Genomic DNA, 25,063 nt, shown 5'->3' on the forward strand with positions numbered 1-25,063 from the left:
CAGCTAGATCGGTCCACCACTTGTTCTGGATGTCACGGAGTTTCTGCTGAAGCTTGCTGCATGCAAGACGAAAGGCTATTTTTCTTGTGTGACAGGATGGCAGTGCAAGGTGTGCTTGGTGGGCAGTTCTCTTCTTCCTCAACAAGTCCTGGATTTCTTGATTGTTTTCATCAAACCAGTCCTTGTTCTTCTTGAGGGAGAACCCTAAGGATTCTTCAGAGGATCAGGCCTCATGTAGTAAAGTAAACAAAACAGAACAAAGACGTAAAAATTGATTGAAAAAAAACCCCACAGCTGTTACAGAGGAATAAGAATTTTCTTTTAAATTTGTTTTCTAAATGGAAATGGTAAAATATGTGCTATAGAAGAGATGCTGGAAAAAGTCTTCCTTTTCTCCTTGGCAACAGAAGATTCATCCAAGATATAGGAGGGGATTTTTTTATGTTAAAGAGGAAATATGTTTTTGGAGAGTCAGTGATCCTAGAGTGGATGATCCTACTCTCTATTTTGCACGATATTTGTTTTGCCAGCATCTGTTTCCAGGGGTTCCAATGATAATACAGCTCCAACCATATCTTTCATAAATGTCAGGAGTCTTAGTATAGAAGATGAAAGTTTTTAGAACTAGGTCAGTATTCTGGATGGGGATCCCTGATGTTATTTATCAGGGAATACTACTGAATAAATCAGGAAGTCTAATAAAACTAGTGATAATTGGCTCCTTTGCATGTATGATAGATACAAAAATAATAGTTTAAAATGTCATATAGATTAGACTTCCTGCATAGAGCTTGTTTGAAGAGTTTTCTTTTTGGAAACATAGAAATTTCATAGTTTTTCTATGTAATAGATGGTTCCTAATGACATTTCTTGGCTTCCAAGTCTTCACTCTTTCTGTTCTTAAATCTGGAATTATTAATGAAATACCTCAAAGGAGACCTTGATTTTCATTGAACAAAATAGTTGTTCTGTGATTCAATGTCACTTTAATAATATAAATTTATTATAAATTAACTTTGAAGGCGTAACAGCATTAGTTGTCAAGTCACAAAAAAAATCTTTATAATATTCTCTAGTATTTCATTAGCAAGTACATTAAAGTGGGAACACTTTCAAGTAAAGAAAAATGCAAGAGGAAATTATGTCCCTAAAGGTCACACTTATCACTATCAGTCTCTGCTGTAAGGAATTTAAGTTCTGGCATAAACCTGTTTTGGGTTTAAGTACATAAATGGTTTATTGTCTTGAATAGGAGTGCTTTGGTCAACAAAAATTTGGAATCTGTAGATTTTCATGAAGCTGTTGAAAGTAATGCTCACTACATAACAGTGTCTGCTGAGGAAAATGCAAATTTATGTGTTTTCATAAGTAGGATTTTCCAAGGTTGGAAATCTCTCTCCTTGTTCCATTACTTGGTTTTATTCAGCCTGTGAGATTTCAGGAATTTGCAAAATTTGAACTCCAGCCGCACTCTTCAGCATTATCGTTACAGTGTCCACATCTGGATTCCAGACACTATTTACATGTGCTTGTTTTTTCAGGCTGATACTTCCTCTCTGCCTACAATTAGGCAGTGCTATTCACTGCCTAATTGTAGATAATTTATTAACCATGTGGAGTGAAGTGATAACTTTGGTTTTCAGTAAAGTTTACTTGATTGGTATGAAGTACAGAGATATTCTGCTGTGACTATCAAAATACATTTTACAAAATCAACATTCAATTCTCCTTCAGTTTAGAGCATTTAGGATCAGATATTGTCCTGTTTCCTGGTGTACAAGCAGTAAAAATCACAAAGCATCTTTGGATCTTTTTGCACTCCTGAAATAGGAATTTACTGAAGTTTTCACCTCTCTATTGTCTTGAATATGGACATTGTTCGTACACCTATGAGTGTGACTGCACTGTTTCAAATCTTATCTTGTGCCATAGCTGTAGCTATAAAGCCCTTAATGGTAAGACAGCAATTTTAAGACATTATTTGGTTCTAGAAAATAGTATTTTGTTCTTCTAAAAAAAACCAAACAACAATTATGAAAAATTCTTTCAACCTCAAATTTTGGAGGAGTGCATCTGTAAATGTATGTTTATGAGAGCCTTGGTGGAAGTATTTCACATCACACTACTTCACTCTCTTTCTTTTTCAGCAGGTAGGAAAATAAAATTTTTTCCCTTTCTCAATTGAATTATTTCTGCTTAGAATTCTTGAACCTTATACATGCTTCAAAAATATGAGGATAAACTATATGTGTTCTGCTGAAGAGAATGCTGTAATTCTTAGAAACTTTACTATACAGGCAGTGGACAGTATTGACCATCCTAACATGTTGAATGTAATTACATGTAATTGCATGTATTGATTTTTAAGATTAATTTTTCTGGAATTTTTTAGGGCTTGAGAGCCCTAGGCTGGCCTGGAATAATATTGGAACTTTCTACATCACAATGCAAAAACATCAGTAATGCTGGGGTTCCGGTAAAACTTCGCCTATTTTTCGGTGTTCCCTGTAAGCCTCCCTATTTCTTCAAATTAACCATGTCCAAAACTGATCTTATTTTGCTCTGCATATCCTCATTCATTCTTCGTTACACCTTTCTACAGTCTCAAAAATTATTTTCCCCTTTCATTCCTGCAATTCCATACAGCAGAGATCCATTCAATTGTGGCATGAAAAGGGTGGATAGAGGTCAGTTTTTTTCTGTTTACTTCCATACAGAATTTAGTGGGCATGAAATGAACTCAGTTCAAAAATTAAGAATGAAGAGAAAGAGATGACTGTTTCTAAAATGTATAAAACTGTGAAATTCCTTGTCCTTATCACAGATTGTTTGTAGTTTACCAAAATCCTTATGGAGATTTGACAAATTCAATATGATTGCATAGATTTACTGCTTTGTATTTCAGAAAAATATAAGAAATAAACACTAGTTGGTAACTTTACAATAGTAAAAAGAGCCATCCCTCTTGTTAGGAAGGAGAGAGGATTTACATCCAAATAAGAGCACTTTCTGTAACTGAGAATCATTCCTAACCATAAGTAACAGAAATGCTTAAATAATGTTTTTTAATTATATCAGTTCCATGCCCATAAACAGTTGCAGACCATAAGGCTGCAGGTACAGGCAATGCCATCACATAATCCCAGTTTTCAGCTTCTACATTTTTTCCATTATAAATCTTCAACATCCATCATTTTATAGCCATATATTGTAAAAATGAGTTACTTGTTTTTGTACCACAAGGGCTGCATCTGGATTGAATCTTGCTACTCAACATACACGTCAGGCCGTTAGGATTTGCTTCTTTGGGAATAATTCTGACTCGCCTTTCATGACTGTTCCATGTAGAGTTCCATGTTTTTAACAATGACCAAGTATGTACGTCTTGTGTACCTCATGGAAAGTCGAGTAGTGCCAGTGCTGCTGCTTTCAGAGGAGAATATTAACTTGTTGTGTGTTGTGCTGTGCTTATGGCTAAGAAGCTATTTCAGTTTTCTCATTACACAGAGTAAGTTCAAAAACGATTGTGAAAAAAAAATTGCTTATGCTTTCCTCGTCTGCCATATGAATTTGAACTTTCTGCGGAAGAAAGCAGCAGCAGGGAGTATGTGTAGGAGTAGCAGAAGCCATGTTGTCATGGATCCAGGGAGGACAGGAGAAAGAAGAAGAGATATGAAGCAACTCGAAACAAAATGGCAAATTCTTTTTTGTAAGTTGAATGCAAGGATATGAGTTTATGGAAAATTTGTAGACAGTAATCCCATTATAATCCCACTGCCTATTTCCAGGCAGTATAACAGTATGTAAATGCTTATGTGATCCCATATATTGTAAATAGGATCTTTGCTCAGGCGATGCTCACTTAATGAGCAGCACTTTAGTATTTGATATTTTCATTGATGTTTGTGTGTGTTCTCAGGCCTTCTTTACACAGAATTAAAATTGTGCAAATAAGTTAGAAAATTATGTTTGCTTCATATGGCATTTGATTTTTTGTAGTGTCTAAAGATTTTGCAAACTTTATTTACCTTCACAACCTCTTCTGCTATTTTCTTTATAGACTTAGAACCAGGGATACAGAGATGAAGGGAGCAAACAAAGCTCCATCTCCTTTGATTGCAAATATAATTCCAATGCTATTTGCAAAATAATGCAGGAGAAGACTCAAGAGTTAAGAGCAAATTCAGAACCTAACTTGGAAGGATATTTTAAATATGTATGTAGACAAGCTATGCTAGTAAAAATAAGATAAACATATCTCATAGGCATTGAAATCTTGGCTTCAGCTCGTGTTACATACCCTAGCTGAGAATGTAGTGATTAAGTCATCACATCTGAGGCCTAATTCTGAAGGGTGTACAGTTTCTCTTGCACATGGATAATAAACATTCAGTTGCTGAGTTGAGAATGTTTCTGTGTTACAGGTGACAAACAGCCTGTAGAGCCAAGATTGAAATAGGAAGGGCACAGAAGCCGATTCAGAATATGAATTCTGAATTGTCCACTCTAACCAGTCCTAAGTTAAAACACTTGACATTCTAGTATTTTGTAAAATAAGACAAGAACCCAAAGCCCAAGAAGCACTGCCTTGCTAGAGCTGTACTGATGGACAGAAAAAAGAAACTGGAGTGAGGATACAGCCAAAAATTCTAAAATTTCCATTTGTGATACAAATTTCAGATTTGATAAGTTTCTTTGCATCTGTTTCTGTGAGACTGACAAAAATCACATAATTTTTTGTCATAACAAAGGTAAAATTTTCCAGTAATCAATGCTATGTTAATGTGCGAGTTCCTGTTTTATGTAAGACAAAAATAGCTGTGTGTTAGTGGCAATAGTCTGATTATTGCAGAGTTTTTTTTCAGAATGATAAATATGTAATATTTGTCCATGATAAGTAAATGCATTTTTGTGCCTCTCTGTGTGTGCATGTGTTATTTATCCATGTGATCCTTAATCTGTTTACCTCAGGACTAAGTCTTGAAAGCTTTGAAAAGCTTCACGGTTTTTATTCAATCTGCTATATAAGTATTTCCTTCTTTCCCTTATAGAGTTAGAATTGCATTCCAGTAAATGACAAATTACACTAGCCTTAGGCCAAGATTAGCAGGCCTGGAAGATAACTCAGTGACAAATATCTCACCACGGTTTTAAGCTGAACATCACAGAAGAGGAGAGACTCTCACTGAAGCCAAAGCTTTGGTAGAGCTGCGGAATGTTCTGTGATGCTCAAATCATGGGGCTGTTGGGTAAAGAAATATGATTTTAGGTATCTCTCTTCAAGAGAATGTTTACAGAAAAGGTTTCAAGAGAAGGTCTACCTTCTTCCCTTTGTAGGCCTAGAAGTGATTAATTTCAGGCTTCATAAAGATGCAGGCCAGAAGGTAGAAAAGTTTTAGAGTGCAAAGGAGAAAAGTGTATTTTAAGAATCTCTGTGACCTCTCACGAGAGTTTGTTATTTTCCAAAACTATCTGTTTTACAGGGCATATGAAAAAGCTATCTGAGTTATAAAGGTGCTGAAATTGGAGTCAGTAGGATCTGCAGATGTTTATTCACTCTAAAAAGGAGGATAGAAATTGTAGTCAAGCAGTATCACAGTTAACTGTCCTGAACTCCACAGAGCGTATTAGAACCCAGAACTTGTAAGTGACAGTCCTGAAGTTCTTACCCATTTCTTTCCAAGAAAATAATGTAATTTATACATATTTTTGTTCATTAAAAAAAAAAAAATCTCAAAGTACAATATATAAGCAATGGAAAATAGCCCCTTAATACACCTCTTCTTTTACTAGTGACATTTGCAGCCAACAGCTGAATGACTTCACTACTAGTAAAGGGTACCTGGAGAACTGAAGTGCCCGAAGTGGATCCAAGGGCTGATGTACATGTGTTGTAATTGAGTTCTGCAAGGTCACAAAATACCTGTAACCCTGCCATGTCTCTTACTGCCCTCAGCTGACAGATGAAGCTGTGATAGCAACGGCATTTCACTGCCACAAACTAACATCTGGCAACATAGCGGGTTGCCCAAAGGTATGTATAAGAAACAGGAGATAGTTCTGGGATTGCTATTGCAAAGAATTACTCACTATTTCATTCAGAAATTTGACCTGCTGGCATTGTTCAGCTGCTTTTCCACGAGTTTTAAGTTTTGAGACTTAGCTCTTGAGAGGGTTTGGCATTCTACTAATGGTTGCAGTTAAAATATAAAGGTGTCCATTCCTTATCAGATAAAAGTTTGTCTCTCTAGGGGTTGATATCTAGGGAAGGGTAAAGGAAGAAGGGCTTTTAGTGATACTCCCTGCAAATATTCTCTCAGGGTTTTGAATGCTTCCAAAGAGTAGTGGTTTTGCTTTAATATCTCTTGGTATTTTCATGCTTTATTTTTTCCTGTGCTCTTTCTGAGCCCAGGTAAAGCATTAACTCGGGCAATAGAACTTAATACCTGTGGCTGTACATGGAAGGGCAAGTGGCTACTTTGAAATAGCAGAGGTGCCTAAAACCTGATGCACTCAGAGGTGTAACTTTATGCTTAATGATTTTGAAGATTCTAAGCCTAAGAAACTAAGTCCTTTGGAAAATAAAATTTATGAGGTATTTGGATAACTTCTACCTATGGAAGGGAGCCTGTTTTTTTATAGTCAGTGGAAAGAAGTGTTTCTACAAAGCATCAGTCAGGGAACCTTTCCTCAGTTCTTTGAGAAACCCCATCTCTGTTGAGTACTAAAAGGAAACTTAGAGTAATAGTTATACCAGGGCTATATGAATATTCCCTTAATATCCAAGTTCATGTGACAGTTTTTCTAGTGGTTCCCACTGTCACAAATGTGCTGGGGAGTCTGATGAAGTGCACTGTTTAGTAGGTATTTATTGCCAATAAAACCATGTGTAGTTTCAGCCATATTCAATTAACTAGCATCTCTTCAGGAAAGCTTCTCATTTTCATTCAGGATGTCTAGATATCTGAAAAAAATTACAATTATTTATAGCCATTAATTTATTTAGATTAAGATTCATCTATATTGAAACTTAGTTCCTCTTTACTGTGAGCTTACAACTTCAACATTTTTGCCTCCTGTATTTTCTGTATCATTTCTTTTTGATTCAAGCCTTGCATCTCAGTTATCTTTTTCCTGTATGTGTGTTCCCTTTCAAAATTATTGCTATTATGAAGGTCTATATGTCTTCCCTGTACTTTGAATTAAAAGCTCTGGCTTTCATATCATTAATTGTTTCAGTGGGTTTAATTATTTTCTTTAACAGCAAAACAAAATATTTGCTGCATTCTGACAATAAGCATGCAAATGCAATTTTAAAAATGCAGATTTAAGGTTTTTTAATTTCGTGGAAGAAGTTGTCATGTTACTTCCATCACCAGCAAGTGGGAATAGACAAGTTTATTACTACTTTTGGAAATGTTAATCTTGAACTATCCTTTAAAATCTCACCACTCACTGGACCAGTTTCTCCCTTTTTTTCCCACTGAAGCCCCCATGTCCTGTTTTCTTCCCCAAAGTCTGCAGCCATCGCTTGTCTCTGCCTTCCTCCTCTCCAACACCCATCTCTGTAACTCTTGGCTATCCTTTCAGTGCTCCACACAGCCCTCACATCCTCTCATTCCCTGCAGTGGTTGAACACAGCCTCCTGGGCAACTAGTTTGAGACCACTTGTAGTCTACTTGGCTGACTAATTAGCCAGTCCTAAATTATAGATATTCTTTGATCAAGTTGTGTGCCTCCCAAATATGCATAAGTTTCTCAGCCTCTAGGTCAAAACCCACTGACTGTGTTTCAGATCCAACAGGCCTCTGTATCTTACAATAGCCCTCGGTTTATTCTCTGAGATACCTATTGTACACCATTAATTACTATATAGACGGGTCTCCATCTCCTGTGTCCTTTGCTTTTAGATAGATATTGAGCTGTTTTTCCACAATGACAGTGGTAATGGAAGTTGTGCATGGAGATCTTCCCAGAGTAGTTGAAGTTAGGTAATGTTGCAATCAGTCTTCTCTGCTGTGCTTCCCACTATATGTTATATACCAACAAAGGAAACCCAAAAAAGTATACACCATAAAAAGTCAGTAAACACATTTAGGTTGGCAATTGGCAGATTTTCTGATTATCACAGCAGTGAATTGTGAAACAGCATCCCAGGAAAGGAGGCAGGGGCGAACTCTTAAGGCATGTCAGTATGGCTCCTGGTAAGAGAGTGAACTGGGTCATATTTTGTAGTTCCTGCAAATGGGAACAATGAGTCGACTCAGTGACCCTGTAATCCCCTTCCAACACTTTGTTCCTAGATAGTATCTTTTCTTTAAACAGTTATAAAGCCAATCTGTTAAATGCTAATACCCTATTTTCAGAAAAGAACATCAAGACTCTTCCAAATAAACCTACACATAGGTTTACAAGTCCTTTTTTGACTTGAATCCATCTTGCAGCTCCATAAAACGAAATGGGTACACTTGTGGATGTTAAAGCTAATGGGTCTTACAAATCCTTTGGCAATCTGTAGTGTAAATTGAGGGTATCCAGCTGCTAAGTAGGGAAATATTTTCCACTCAGAGACTGTTTAAAAAGGGTCAGGAGATTAAAATCAGAATGAACGTGTTCCAAAGGGTATATGTTAATGTGTCCTGCAACATCAGAATATATTATATTCAAGAAAATGAATTTTTAAAAAATTCATAGAAAGAGAACATGGGAAAAAATTAATATAGAAATACATGTACACTAAGAATGTTTTGGATGTGTTATGCAGGTTACGCTAAAATTAGAAGACCTTATCACTTTAATCGTATCTTTTGGGAGCAGTTGTCTTTCAGTGGACACCAGTGACTTCAGTGAACGTACAGTGAGCCTTCCTGTCATGCTTCTGTACACCTAGGGCAGGTACAAGTCATTTTGCAAATGCTGATTCTATAAAATATTCAGCAGTGTTGTTCTGAGTCTTATTCAGGGAATGAACCTGATTCAACGGTAATTCTTATTTCATAGGGAAAAAATGAAGTTGCTGTGGGAAACATATCCTACACGTGAAAATATACAGCAAGAACTGAAAATAAATCTCTGGTTAAATGAATTGGCTATTTAAATAGCAAAGTTCTGAAGACACAGTTCAATGAACAATGAATTCTGTAATTCAGTCCTCTAAAGGGAATAATAGATCGAGTGTATGACGAATGAAGATTTCTCTAAATGCATCTGATACCAATTACTGACTACAGAGCCAATGACTTCTTTTTATTTCAATAGGAATATTAAACTACTTAATGATATTTTAATCTATTTATTAATCTATTACAGATCTTAATATTGAGCATATAAATAAATCTGGAATAAGCAAAGCACATACACATTCCTCTATATACCAGGAGGTAGCGTGCATTTGTTCCACAACCCAAGGTCCCGTTTTCATCTTGCCTCCTTGTCCCTTTTAGATTCTCATGAGATTGGCTCTTTAATATAAGTAAAACCCTCATCTCTTTCCACCATCCTGCTCCAGTGATTTTAATCAAATATCTTTAAAAGGTTTTTACTATGTTCCCTCTTGATTTCTAGTCCTGAATGAACAAGGTAATTAAAGTATTGCATAATGTATTCTTGACTGTTCCCGTTGAGGTCAATGGAGCAATTACTAGCTTGCATGGCTGTTTATGTACCTTGAAGACTCTATGTGTCATATTTTTCTCAAATGCAACTTCCAGCATTAATGGCAAGTTCCTGAAAAATAGAGTTGTGAGGTGAAACTAAGCAGCTGTGCTTCAGAGCTAAAAACCCCCACTAGACATTCAAAAGGTCTTGGTGTGAGACACCAATTTGTAACAGAGAACTGAGATAAAAAACCTGATACAAATGCATCCTAATAGTTCAGTGAGAGCAATGCAATATCAGGTAATGCTAAAGGTTTCTATGTGCTACATGGACATATATGGTTGGGAAAGTTAAACCATCCTCAGTAGGTGAAAAAATCCCACAATACTTTAGACTAGACTAGAATCACAGTTAACTAATCTCTAATATTAGAAAGTGACAGTTTCTGTGGAGCCTCTTGCAGAGACTCAAGAATTTTGCTGTGCCAGAAACTTTACTTCCATTTTAAAATATAGTTTTCCCACAAATCAGGCACTAATGTTGTGCTCAGTGTTTTTTCTTTCAGCTGTTCAATAATCTTCTAACTTCTGCGTGTCTTGTTGCTTCATTTACAGATGACTGATACACGTATTCAGTATTTGGCTGCAGCCTGTCATTGTCTTTACTTCTTGGATGTCTCCAGTTGCATTCATCTTACTGACAAAACACTGAAATGTCTTCGGGAAGGTTGTACTGTAGAAATATTACCAAGAGGATGAAGATTTTCCTAATCTTAATTCAGAGGTGGTTGTAAACCCCAAAACTTGCTTCTTTAACTAGGGGGTGTCCACACTGGTGCCTTAGGATTCCTGTGGTCTGGTGGGAATAGTCTAGTGTCAGCCAGAAGTGAAGAAAGTGAAGAGAAATACAGACCTCATCTATCTTTATGGCAGACAATGTCCATTTAGGGAAGTTTCTGCAGACACAGGATATCAAGGGGACACGAGAATATGAAGGAGGAAACTAGATGGGGCCTAATGCTCTCAGCCATCACATTATGTACTTCAGCTCACTCCAAGAGTTTGTGGGAGCCTGTTTCCCAGTGACTGAACGTCAGTATATGGCAGAAGTAGGTGTGGGCCTGTGCTCAAAACACAGGATAGTTATAGAGGATGAGTCAAGGTATGGTGCCGTGACCACTGTCCCAGGGAGCCTGTTGCAGTGACAGACCTCTTAGGGAAGAACCTTTTCCTGAAGTCCAGTCTGAACTTCCCCTGACACAGCTTGTGCTTTATCACTGGTCAGCAGAGGAGGGGATCAGCACCTCCCCCTCCACTACCCACCCTTGAAGAGGTTGTAGATGAGTTGTCATGAGGTCACCCCTCAGCCTTCCCTTCTCCAAGTGACCTCAACTGCTCCTTGTAAGTCTTGTCCTCAAGACATTTCACCATCTTGGTCACCTTCCTCTGGATGCTCTCTAATAGCTCTCTATTCTCTTTATGTTGTGGTGTTCACAATACTCAAGGTGAGGTCGCCCCAGTGCCGAGCAGAGCGGGACAATCCCCTCCCTCATCCGGCTGGTGATGCTGCACCTGATGCCCCCCGGACATGGTTGGCCCTCCTGGCTGCCAGGGCACTGCTGACTCATATTGAACTTGCCATCAACCCAAACTCCCAGACCCCTCTCTGAAGGGCTGCTCTCCAGCCTTTCATCTCCCAGTTTGTATGTGTAACCAGGATTCTCCCATCCCAGGTGGAGAACCCAGCACTTGCTCTTGTTCAGTTTCATACAGCTGGTGATTGCCCAGCTCTCCTATCTATGGAGATCTCTCTGTAAGGCCTCTCTACCCTCAAAGGACTCTCATTTAGTATCACTGGTAAACTTTACATTTGATTCCTGCCTCCAGATAATTTATAAAAACATTAGAAAAGTACTGGCCCTGAAATTGAGCACTGGGGAACCCCACTGGTGACTGGCTGCCAAATCGAAACCCACCACATCTACTGGCTTCCCTTGATCAACTAGATGGATGACTTTGTCATAAAATGAAATTAAGTTGGTTCGGCAGGACCTTCCCCTCATGAACCCATGCTGGCTATGCCCAGTGACTGCATTGTCTCTCAAATGTTCTTCAATAACTTCCAGAATAACCTTCTGGATAATTTACCAGGCACTGAAGTGAGACCGGAGGGCCTGTAATTGCTGGGGTCTCCCTTCTTACCCTTCTTGAAAACTGAGAGAGCTGAGTTTGCAGTTGATTTTTCACCTGTGAGTCTCAAAAGTTGTAGCTTCAATGAACACCATCCTTCCATGGGGGTTAAGAGCATCACAGACCAGGTACAGTGGCCAGACACGCCACAGGGCTTGAAACTGGACAGGAATTAAAGTTTAGACATGGTTGATATATCTGAGTATACAACTTAATCAAAATTTATGAGGCTAAGAAATATATAATACCATCTTATATGGAGAGTCCATACTAGGAGAGCTCTAACCCCACTTTAACAGGACCATGGTAGGTAGTGCACTCCCTGCTAAACCATTCCAGGGTTTAATAGTCACTTTAGAGACCACAAGACCAATGTAAATGCCTAATAACTTCAAAGATATTTCCAGTGAGCTTCACACTTTCCAAACACCCCTCTGTTATTTCCATGTCTAACCACAAAGAATTCTGCTGTCATTGCTCTTATATTCACTTCTCTCCAACTTAGTTTTCTCAATGTCATCTCAGAACTTCCTTCTTAAAACCTCTACTTCGAATTAAATGCTTGTTAGATACAGAAAGTGCTTTGAAGGATTGGTATGTGAGAGTAGTAATTGAAAAAAACAACCTAAATTAATTCAGATTCATTTAATCTCTTCATAGCTTTATGATTTACAGTTTTTCTCATACTAAACCTCAAGGGATTTTCTTTTATCATCAGATTACTGTTGTTGACTTGTTTATTCTGTGACTTCACATCACTCTTTAGAGCAGCAACACTGCACTGTTTCAGCCCTCTCAGGCCTTGGTTGCTTATCCATCTTCCCGTCGAGGTGAGATGTAATAGGAACAGAAATTTGTGTGAATTCCAACTTGTGTTGGGTCAGCCACGATCAAAGACCTGACACGACTTATGTGCGTTGTTGCAGCCTGGATGACCGAGGATTGTGCCTCTGCCTCAGAGTCCCATATGTTATGGGTTCTCCAAGCGTCTTGATTAAACTCCTCTGACTCAGCCAAGGAATTTCTCAACCAGTTATTTTTACTGTAAAGAAAACCCTGGAGAGTTATAGATCTTTGCAAAACAAAAAAGCAACCATGAGACACATCTCCGCCCAGTGTTATCTTTGCCCTTTTTGTGATTTTTAGAACTAGGCAAACTTTGCCAATTTTACTTTTTCGAGCCTGATTTTCTGGACAGTGGATGGTCCTTTTCTTTGCCAGCCTCAGCCTCTAATCCTTTGCACCATATGTTCTGTGATAGGAAATTCCTGAGTCTGGGACAAAAACTATCAGATGGATCAATCATGCAGATTAATTCAGCACTGGATATTTTTTGCTTGTTCCTTCCAACAGGTCCAAAGACCCTCCCTAGACCCTGCCAGGCCACAGAATAGACTTAGACTGACCACATCCACATAAAATGATATTGAGACGATAAAAGGGAGTTCACAGCTAGATTCACATATATTCCACATCCTGCATGTTTCCCACTTTAGCAAAATCTTTTTTTATTGCAGTTTAAGGCCAATATGGCAAAAATGATAAAAAATTTATCTTTTGCCAATAACTACATCAAAAGCACAGTAAAATATGGCATGATTCTAGAGTTAGTTATCTTGCAGTATCTCCAATGACATCAAAAGCAATGACAGTATTGTCACTGTCACAACATATTTCTATAAAACTATGTGTTTCAGTCACAACCTCTATGTTTTTTGTAAGGAATAATAAGCAACAGGTTGTCAAGAAAATAAACAATGGGGCCTCATTCTCTGTTGCAAACTAACTCTAAAACCTCATTCAGGTTCTTAGATTTTCACAGGATGTAAAGGCTGGTTTCAGGTCTAATTTACATTCTGCATGTGTGAAACCTACACTGCAGAAACATTTCATTCCCTGTTTAAAGAGATGGAAGAGGTCATCTATGTAAAAATCAGATTCAGCTGGAGAACTAAACATGCTAGTGGCTTAGGTTCTAAATAAGCAATAGAAGAAATATGTTTTTAGTTTAAAGTTGCCCTAAAATATCTATGGATCCTGTATACTTCACTGTGCCAAAGGAACTCCCCATTATTTATTGTTAAACACTAACCAGTCCTAGCAGACATCTCTTAATAGACTAAACCTTTCAAATATTGAATCACATCTCTTGTATCGTCACATTATTTTTCAAAGTTTTTTTGATTTTTACTGTTTTGATGGATTAAAATAGAAAACATGTGGAGCCACAAAGTTCTTCAAGTTTCAGTCCAACATAGCTTCATAGGAAACAGTTACGAGTGTATAAATTGTCCATTCTTTCCAGTATCAGGCAGCAATCGAGGTCATATTTGCCGACATACTGCCCTGGTTCCAGGTCTAATAAATGTTAGAAGAAAGAAAAGGTCCGTGGCCTGGTATCCTGCTGCATATTTCTGTGTCCAGAAGCTAATGACCTGTCAATTAATCCTGTTTCTAAATACCAGAAAGAATCATGGATAATCTATCGTGGGAGAATATAGTACTGGTACAGTTTATTTCTTCTACTGGAGAAAAAGAAAGCTAACCACTCTCTAAAGCATAGCCTCTGTACGAAAAAGTTGTGTCAGTTGTGATTTGCTTAGGACTAATCCTACAGGAAATAACACAGCAGCATCTTCAGAGAAACACTTCACTGTAAAACATTCTGTGTTACCATTTCTAGATGCAAAATGAGAAAGATCTCATTGACAACAGAAGCCAGCCACTCTTCTGCTCTCCCCAAACTGCATCTCATCTGTAACAGTTTTGTTCCACCGAAAGATCTTTAAGAGCAAAATTAAATGTTTCCTTCTTTCTTGTATGCACTGATATAAAACTGGTTACGTTTCTCCTAAAATTATGACTACACTATTAAAATTTTTGCCTTTTGAAGAAAAATTACATTGGGTCTTAACAGCCACAATACATTTGACATTTGGAGAACATTCTGATTTTTGTTTGGTTTTGTTGTTTTTGTGTTTTCTGATGGTTGCTGTTGGCTGGAAAGGAGATTGCAAGAACTCTTTTTTCCTGAAAAAGCAGAATTTCTTAGGTATTATCCAAATATGCAGGTCTCAAGGCAGGAAGGATCTGGGAGTCCAACACACATGTAACTGGAAATGAAGACAACCTACACATGACTAACAATAATTACTCCTAAGTTTTCTTTTAAGAAGCAACAAAAATAAAGTACTGTCTTCTCACAGACTGTAAATTGCTCCTTGGAAGAGGCACAGAGGCTCCTGGAGTGCCATGTTTCAGCCATCATGTGCACATGAACTGGATCCCATAAAATGATAAAACTACTGCAGCTGACATAGGCCTCAGAATACTTTGGATTCAATGTAGTCTTATCACCTTTGGTAACCTGGAGCATGCATGCAGGATGCTTCCTGCTTTTCCCATTAGCTGCCTGCCTCCACTTGCCTCTTTCGCTTGATTTCTCCTGCACTTGCACTATAAACAGTTCTCCCATTTTTAAGGTTTTATTTTCCATTATTTTTTACTCTTGATTGGTTTCTGTAACCTCATCTCAAAAAGTCTTTTTCAAAACCTCTGCTTTTTATTATGATGGACCCAGTCAAACATTGCTGAATTTTGGAATGGAAAGGATTCAGACCATGATGCAGAACTGTATTTCCTACCCCTTCTCAGTAAAAATGATTGAAACTTTGGAAAAGGATGCAATTACGTATTCCAGTGCTGCTCAAGCTGTGTGTTTGGGCCAGTACTTTTGTCTCACTTATACCAGGAGATAGTTGTTTTGCCAAAGATAATTGCAATTATTTCCTGAAATGCTTTTAGTCATCAATGTGTTCATTTAAGGCACTATATAAATAAATAAGCAGGCTCTATCATAGTACAGTATATCTTAAATAAACAATCTTTTTTGCCATGTGTTGATTAATGAATGGCTGTTTCTGGCAAACCACTCAACTGCAGGTCCAGGCATCAGACATCATAAATTTCAAAAAAAATAGTAACAGCTCCCCTTATACATGCTTCAGACAGCCACCATACATTGCAGTTTCCATGAAAAACAGGAATTTGGACTTAGATGAGTTGATTTTTGTTTTATAGCTCAGAGCTTATAGCTCATATAAGTTGTGCACACATTCCTCCATGGCACAGGCCTCCCTAATATAAAAACAGATGCAGCCTTGTGTTCATGTGGTTTATACAGTGTGTCAGTGTTGGATATTTAAAAAAAAGTATCCTGCAGTGGCTGAAAAGGACCTCTCCTTGCTTCACTAATTTTGTCCCTTTTCCACTCCTGCCCACTTCCTATTTCCTGCTGTGGTGGTGCCAGTATTACAGCTGGGCACGTCTGCCTCTTTTGTAACCATCTCAGCATTTCCACCTTAGGAAAAAAAAAGAAAGAAAAAACACTGTAGTAGCGCTATTGGCAGATAACACAGCACTTTAATTTGGATTTTTTTCTAGTATAGTCTAGAAGCTGTATACTGTATCATTACAGAGCTTAGGAATTGGCCAGCAGGGAGGAAGACTGCCTTGCTGTGGCTGTGACACACCAGATCTGGTTGAATCTCCTGAAGAGGAGATGTAGAGAGTTGGCTCTTCCTCAAGGAGCACAAGAGCACGCTCAGCCCACGGGAGGTTTCTGGAGTGCAGAAGCAGCAGTGGGGGAGGTGGGTGTGGAGCCAGGAGTGGGCTGGCAGCCAGGTCACAGAAGGGATGGAAACAGAGAGATGTTCAAAAGACTGAAAGTGGCGGGTTGAGTTTCTTCAGCTTCGAAGGTAATGAAAGTTGCTGGACTGATACTGCTGGGAAAGGAGGGAGAGGAGAGAGTTGCCCTTCAAATTCTTTTTAGGGTGTCTCACATAGGAGGCCTGATTTTCTTCTATTTTGATGTAGTTTGTTGCTTTTGTGTTCTAATGCTGTTAAGAGGCAGTGGCCACAAAATGTTGAGGGAGATCTGAAGGGTCATGGGTAGTTTTAGACATCACAGATAACTCTTTTCTGGTTCAGCTACACTTCACAAGAGGTGGGTGACAGAAAATAACTACAATGGAGAGGATGGCCAAAAAGAAAGCAGAGGGCGAAGGAGGAAAGGGTAAAAATACTTGGAGGTGTTAAAGACACTGTTCAAATAGAAAAACAGAGAGAAGGACCTGCACACTTACTTTAGCCTTTCTATAGAGCTACAAAAAATCACTCTGGAGGTGCTGTGATACCTTCTGATGTAGTTGTTTTCTTTATCTTGTTTGGTGTTGTTTTCATCCAAACACAATGCTGTCATTCCAATGGCCTTTCCTACTCAGATCTGTGTTTAGGCAGACACTGGCACACTAGAGCAAGCGTGGATGAAGCCCACCAGGACCATTAAAGGGCTGGAGCACATGACTTGTGAAGAGTCTTCAGAAAATTGCTTTGCTAAGTCACAAGAGAAGGTTCAAGATGGAGGAGACCTTATTTGCTGTCTCTAATTCTGATCAGAGGATACAGAAGACAAGACATAGCCAGACCATTCTCAAAGGTGCACTGACAGGACAAGTGGCATACATAAAATTCTGACTACAACAAAACTAATTTTTTAATCAGGAGGCTGGTCAAACCCTTCAACAGGATCTCAGAGGCTGTGCAACCTTCAACCCTACAGATACTCAGAACTCATCTGGCAAAGCCATAACCCCCTTGTCTAGTTGGATCCATTTAAATCAAGACCGGGATTAAATGATCTCCAGCGACCTCCTCCAACCTAATTTCTTCTGTGACTCTATGGTCTAAAAAATTATCTTCTGTTTAAGTTTCCACATAGCTCTTATAATATTGATAGCTTCAGTTAAAAAAAAGGAACTTTTTCTCATTAAACTGCTTTTAGGGTTCTTTGTAGAAACAGCCTCTGGAAATGTTTCTTTTGTCATTATTATTTTAAAACCCTTGTTGCAGACAAGCTGTCTTGAGAGAAACATGAATATAATGATGCTGATTTGGATATGACTGGGATGGTAATATAACCACCTTCACAAAAAAACACAGATCAGAGCCTGAATAAACAAATTCTTCAAATGAAAAATGAAGAAATTGCACAAAATCTTCTACACTTCAAGAGTTTTTCTCTAGAGCACGAAAAGAACACTGTATTATTTTTTCTTAAAACTAATCACACTTTAATAAAAGGCCATTTGTTGCATTAGTAAGGAAGCATTGCGAATCTTTCTCATGGGAGTGCAAATGCCTCCAAGCAAGACAGCTGCACTCAGACAGCACTCCTAACCCTCAGATGTTGATTCAAGCTGTCTTCATCTTTCGATAATGAAAGTTTTTGTAGTCCCATGCAGGGTAAGCAATAAATAAATCCTCATGTGTTTGGGGTTCTTGTGTGCCATGAAAGTCCTCTCCACGCCATTAGCACTCTGACTCCCCACAGAACTTCACACTTGACACGGCTGGGACTCATCAAGTACAGCATTCTTGAGTAACTGAGAACAGGGAGTAGGTAGTGACTGCTGATTCTTTAATATGCAACTATACATGTACATTTAAGCACAGTTCTCCACTTCTCAACAGCCACTTGTGCACCCAGAGCCCTCATTCTCATAAAACCCTCTTGGGCTGAGCTTGTCTCTAAGCAAGCTGCAGATCTGAACTGTGAGCTGGCTGGCAGCTGACAGATCAGGAGAAAAAAATTAAAAAGAGCACAGATAAGAAAAATGTTAAAAGGATAAATTTTCTCCTGTTACTAGAACACGTCTTTTCATCAAATGGAAGAGCAAAAAAAAAAGCACACATGGGATTTGCCATTCAAATTCTAATTACTGATAACCTAATAATCTTCACTTGTCTACAGAAAAATATAGTTTCACCTCATTACAGCAGAACAAGACATTACTTAATGTTTTTTGGGAAACTCCCAAGGATTTGTCCTTCTTCAGCTCATTTTTGACCTTTATATTAAGGTTCTAGCTTGTCTCAACATTTACTAGCTTTGAAAGAATATAATAATTAGCTTTAGTGGTAGCACAATTTTTCTGCTGGCTTACTTAAACTTCTTTAAACTTAAACAATCCTGATGTTTAAGTCCTGCTAGTTTTGGAATATGAATGCCTTTAGCTTGCTTTCATTTGAACGTAGAACAAATAACATGTTTTGTTACTATGTTCTTCCTTATATTGCTGATGCAGCAGTCCCAAAAAGTACAACCTTAATCTCAGAGGGTGACAGGCTTTGTACTCTGTGTGAATAACGGGAACATTAAATGGACTTGGTCTTCTGAAATATCTATTAGACTGTTTTTATGTTTCCATGTGGTATGAATTTTAAGGTGCTTCTTTCACTTTGGCTCCAGCATAGAAATCATTAGTTTCAAAAATTTTTCTGAATATCCAAACCCATTACAGATTTATTAATATTGTACCTTTTAAAAGTATAATAATAACTAGTAATATTGTAATGCATTTAGTAATACTATTAGAAGTGTTTTATATATTAGTGTTTATATTAAAAATACATATAACTTATCATAAACATCAGTGCCCACTTCATCTCAACAAACAGTACACACAACAGCAAAAAGAATGTGGAGTTTTTAACCACCCTAAGTTACAGTAAAAACGCTGCCCTTGACTACTGAAGTCCATTAGCCAGGGACAATTATACCTTCTGGGGGATCGCGTGGCAAAGAAGTTCATCTCATAATGTACCATTATGATCTAAAGCACACACACACAACCTACAACCAGAGCTGACAGTCTGAACTCTCCTCTGCTACTCTCCATCCACTCGGTTGGCAGAGATTCTTACATTTCAGCTTTAAAACACAGATGTCAGTACTTCTTTTATAAGGTGTCATATAGATGAATAGAAAGGCTTTTAAAAGCTCCATTTACTTTACTGTGTGTTTCTGTTACAGTAACACAAAATCCTTCACAAAAATCATGTCTGCCCTTGTGCAAGGCCTACCTCCTTCCCTCACCTCCCTCCTCTCCCTTCCTGCTTCAAAGGATGGGGCTGAAAGTCACTGGAAACAGATTACAGTTCTCAGTTACCAAGTCAACGCTTCCATTCTATGGCAGCTTTTACTTCAGAGGAATGTTCATGTGGACTCTCACCTGAAGTCCAGTTGGGGGAGTGTTCCTCCTTGAAATCAGACAGATCCATTACACTTCTATTTACTTTAAAAGCTTTTCTTTGCAGATGATCAGCTGTAGACATAGCTAGAGCTCTTATTCCTATCCAGAAACAAGCAGTTCAAGAAGACATGGAGCAAGTTTTGCCATTTCACAGCAATAGTTTGACACAGAGTATCCACTGACAAGGCAGAAACTACTTAGGGTTCAAACGCCAAGTGAGAAGACCACAGAAGAAATACAGTTCTGAAAGTGATTTTATCCTATTCACAATAGAGACAATTTGGTTAAAGAAAATTCTCTGCATTTTGCATAAATCAACAGAATTTCCACACTATTGAGACATTTAATTTAAAAGTGTAACAGAGCTTGCAAAGCTTGCAACTTACATCAACTTGGAAGTAAATTCTCGTATCTGGAGATAAGAAGTGTTGAAAATGCTTTTTATTTTTAAATGACAATTCCAAACTTTTGTTTGAAACCTACCAGCTTTTAAACTGACATGGTAAGTGGGTCAAGTTATATAAATTCTGAATACGTAAGACCATCTTGTTCCTAAAAGGCACTAAAAGTAAACCAGACCTGTTTAGCATCAGCACTGTCACAGGCAAATCTTGGATTAAAACGCTCTCATTTTTAATATCCTTTCTCTCTTATATTAAGAATATACATCAACAAAGTTTCATAATTTTACACAAACGTTCCTTTACAATTTCTTGATTTAATCTCTTTGGCCTATTTCACCATTAAGAACTCTTCAGCTTGACAGACTGGATCCAGCTTTGGCTTTTAAGATATACTTTGCCATTTTGTGTGTCAGCCTTAATCCATTTGTCTGTTTCATCCTTTTGATTCATGTGACCTGAAAAAGAGAATTTTGTTAATTTAATTTGACACACAGTAAACGTTATCATCTTTACACTGCCATTCTTTTAAAGCTCCCTGGAAGAGAGCACACTCTTTCATTTGGTAGAATTTGTCTATTTTTAATAGAGGCTTCTGACATTTCATTCTTGATACAGTTTATTTGCATTAATCTCATTGCCCATAATACATCATCACAATAAAGTTTTGGATCTTATTCTATAATACTGTAATTTTTATTATGGGCAAGCAATATGTTATGGCGGGCTAACCTTGGCTAGATGTCAGTGCCCAATAAAGCTGCTCTATCTCTCCTCTCCTCAGCTGGACAGGATAGAGAAAATATAATGAAAGGCTCATGGGTTGAGATAAGGACAGGGAGAGATCAATCACCTGTTACCATCATGGGCAAAACACTCGAGGAAAAAAAAATTATTTATTACCAATCAAATCAGAGTAGGGTAATGAGAAATAGACCCAAATCTCAAAAAAACATCTTCCCCCACACCCCTCCCTTCTTCCTAGTTCAACTTCATTCCTAAATTCTCCACCTCCTCCCCATCAGTGGGACCAAGTGGGGAATGGGGATTGTAGTCCATTTACCACATCATCTCTATTGCTCCTTCCCCCATAGGAGGAGAACTTACATTCTTCCCCTACTCTGGCATGGGCTCCTTCATGGGCTGCAGGTGTATCTCTGCATCCTCATGGCCCTCTCTGGGCTGCAGGGGCACAGCTGCCTCACCAGGGTCTGCACCATGGGCTGCAGGGGAATCTCTGCCTAGAGCACCTCCTCCCCCTCCTGCTTCACTGACCCTGGTGTCTGCAGGGCTGTTTCTCTCATATATTCATTCTCCCTCCTCTCTCTGCTTGTGCAGCAAGCTTTTTCCCTTTAACTGTGTTATCCCAGAGGTGCTAACACTGTCACTGGTGGGCTTGGCCTTGACCGGTGGTGGGCCCATCTTGGAGCCAGGTGGCATTGGCTCTACCAGACATGGGGGAAGCTTCTGGCAGCTTCTCACAGAAGCCACCCCTGCAGTAGCCCCCCTTACCAAAATCTTGTCACACAAATCCAATACATCTATCTATAAGTATTGGTTTTGTCTGGGATAGAGTTAATTTTCTTCATAATAGTTAGTACAGACCACGTTTTAGATTTGTGCTGAAAATTGTGTTGATAACATATAAAATTTGTTATTGCTGAGTGGCCCTTGCACAGCATCAAGGCCTTTTCTGCTTCTAATACTGCCCTGCCAGCAAGGAGGCCACGGGCACACAAGAAGCTGGGAGAGGACACAGCCAGGACAGCTGACCAAAGGGATATTCCACACCACATGGCATCATGCTTAGTACATAAAGCTGGTAGAAGAAGGAGGAGGGGAGGAGCATTCTGAGTGACACCATTTGTCTTACCCAGTAACTGTTACATCCCCTTCTTTCCTGGGGATGGCTGAACACCTGCCTGCCCCTGGGAAGGAGTTAAAGAATTCCTCATTTTGCTTTGTTTGCATGTGCAGCTGTTGCTTTACCCATTAAACTGTCTTTATCTCAACCCATGAGTTTTCTTACTTTTACTCTTCCACTTCTCTCCCCCATCCCACTGGTGGGAGTGAGAGGCTGCGTGGTGCTTCATTGCCAGTTGTAGTTAAGCCATGACACTACATGACATATTAATCTGGTTAAGTAATTTGAAAAGTTTTCATTATTACTGTAAATACAGAAAAGAGACCTCATTATCCAGATGACCAGACATGTTCCTACTATTACTGTTTTCTTATGATAATGGCCTAAAAAAACCCAAACAACCAACTCTGAAATGTCCGTCTTCTTACATTTCACATAAACTTAGTTTCACAATTATGCTCTGAAAAGCTCACGGTATAATAGAGTTCAACTTACTCTCTCTTAGCCTCAGTTTCTTATTTGTAAAATGAGGGTAACTGACCTTCCAAATTTATACAGGAGATTCGTGTCCAAATTGGGAATTAAACTGAGATCTTTTAATCAGGCCCTTTATCACAAGATCAACCTTCGTGTGACTGAGTGAATTCTAAGTTTAGAACTAGTTTGAGCCTGGAATAGCATGAGGGATGGCAGGAAAGCAGTTTCTGAACCAACTTTGCAAACATGCTCTGCTTTGTAACACAGCTGAAGTTAAATGTTGGCCACAGCAAAAACAGTGGCAGAAGTCCAACTGACATCACTGCATTGATTTCCAAAACTCAGCTCTGTGTGCCAGAACTTTTCAATAGCGTTTCAGTGCTTTGGTAGTTCTAAGTGAGATTCATTTAAGTTTATGGGCCAAACCCACAGCAATTCACTACAGGCTGAGGTACCGTTTAGAAATACAGAGTTTTCAGAGTCCAACAGTGACAAAGTCATTTCAAAGTCCTTTGTTGTCAGATTACACCATGCCTTCAGGTATCTCTGTGGGGATGTCCTAGTACAATTTCTGCACACCTGATTGCTCGGGGCAGCAGCAATCTCAGTCACACTGTGTTAGTATCACTTATACTGTAAGGTAGAAGCCACAGACCAACTCGCCATCTCATTACAGACTTAAATCTAGGATGATCATCACCAACAGCCTACAAGTGACAAAAAATTGAACCAACAAAGAACTGTAAAGGAAAATTTCAGAGCTGTAAGACGTTGAAAACACAAATTTTTTCCTAAAAAGAGAGGACACAATAGATGTAGGGCAGAGGTATATTTCCAGAAATTGCATATTGGAGTGCTTGGTCCTAGTTCCTCTCTCCATTTTTGTGACTATGGCTTGTACTTCTGTACAAGGAACAAACAATGAAGCACGGAATTAGCGCTGTAAAAGAAGTTTCATGCACTGCTTACACCCTCCTACACTTACGCTAAAAAGTTAAAGAAGAGTTTAAGAAACACAGAAGCAAATTTACAAGAGCCATTTTAAAGCTCAGTGGTTGTCTGAGCTCTGTTTCTCATTTTGCATTTGATATGTGAGAGTACAAAAATGTTTAGTTCCTTATACTTCTTTTGGAGATTTGCCTGTGAGGGGAATGGAGAAAATACCAAATTGCCTGCAAGAAAGTGAACGTCAGGTTCCACTTCATAAGGATGAAGATCTTCAAACTATTTTAAGGTTATTAAGCCCATCACTAGTAGCAGATTCAAAGATATTTAAAATATTTAAATAGCTTTGTGTATGAGGCACTAATCAAGCAAAAAGGTTTAGTTGGAGACCCTTTTGACGATCGTTTGGGTCTTAACTGTACTCGCTGCTTGTACTCTGAACACTGTGGGAATGTAAGTGGATTTTGAGGATGACTTTGCTAGCTTGATTAAATCACAAAAGCAAACAGCCTGCTGGATTGAGAATTGGGGAATGGGAGGGGAAATAAATAAAGAGATTTCATTTCAAAACCCACCAGTCAAGACAGCAGCATGAGCTCAGGAGAAGACAGATACACCGTTATGCTGAGTGGCCGCCTTTTTGACTGAATGCCCAGGAAAAAAGTTGGGGTTTTTTCCCCCCACGTGTGGTGTCTAAGGGAAGACAACACCTTTGCAAAACTTTACACAGTCAAGTACTGGCTGTTTATTTACTTGCCTTCCTGGAGACTGGAGAAGTTGAGACCTCTATTTTCATACCATAAAACACAAGAAGAGGATCATATTTTAAATGTTGTTCACTTGTGGTGTTAGGACTGTGGTATATATCAAAAAGGCTGTGAACAGCTTGAGTTGAATGCAAGCTGAAACCAATAAAAATCTGTAGGATAGCATCGCATCTAATGTGTTTAATAAAAGTTGGATGAACTTTCTATTTGACTTGAAGGAATGTAATCTTTTCCAGATACAACCTGGGTCTTTGTTTATTTTTTTTTTTTTAGATATTGCTTAAGGATCAAGGCTTCACAGAAGGGACACTGTAAAACAAAGCTCTTCCCACTCAATTCTAGGGGCCATGAGTCAATAAAAACTGCTTCTAAGAAAGAAGGAAAGTTCTGAAGTGCCCTAAGAACAGAGAAAACAGGGAGGGACATGACAGCAGATAGTGTTACTCCTGGGACCAGAACTGTAATTCTGACTGTAACAGACCCAAGACAGCTGCACAGTGGGAGAGGGAGCACTACACTCGGGCAGCTGGTACATTTCAGGAAAAAAAACTTAAGTTTCAGCAGACTGACAGTTACTATCCTTTTAAAGGCAAGTTGCTTGCCTCATGCTGTTCACTGCCCCTTCAGCTGTGTTTGTATTCAACCCTGGAACTCCAGACAGCTAAAAACACAGACATTACCTTGGAGTAAACAACACAGAATTTCTGATAATGAAAACTCTTAGACAGAT

At 38.6% G+C, this 25,063-nt stretch overlaps 2 protein-coding genes across 2 annotated transcripts in view; one reads left to right on the top strand and one right to left on the bottom strand.

The window, feature by feature from the left end:
- Window positions 1–18,533, top strand: part of FBXL13 (F-box and leucine rich repeat protein 13) — a 64,120-nt gene extending 45,587 nt beyond the window's left edge. The window contains 4 exon segments of the mRNA XM_027679595.1: window positions 2,393–2,476; window positions 5,903–6,034; window positions 10,212–10,340; window positions 17,765–18,533. Of these exon segments, the coding sequence (XP_027535396.1) occupies window positions 2,393–2,476; window positions 5,903–6,034; window positions 10,212–10,340; window positions 17,765–17,944 (525 nt within the window). The 3' untranslated portion in view covers window positions 17,945–18,533.
- Window positions 18,534–19,917: 1,384 nt separating this feature from the next.
- Window positions 19,918–25,063, bottom strand: part of FAM185A (family with sequence similarity 185 member A) — a 40,553-nt gene continuing 35,407 nt past the window's right edge. The window contains exon 8 of the mRNA XM_027679424.1: window positions 19,918–20,738. Within this exon, the coding sequence (XP_027535225.1) occupies window positions 20,623–20,738 (116 nt within the window). The 3' untranslated portion in view covers window positions 19,918–20,622. The remainder of the gene's footprint in view (window positions 20,739–25,063) is intronic.

This window comes from Neopelma chrysocephalum, unplaced genomic scaffold, assembly GCF_003984885.1.
Source record: "Neopelma chrysocephalum unplaced genomic scaffold, ASM398488v2 Primary Assembly neopelma1_45, whole genome shotgun sequence".
NCBI lineage: Eukaryota > Metazoa > Chordata > Aves > Passeriformes > Pipridae > Neopelma > Neopelma chrysocephalum.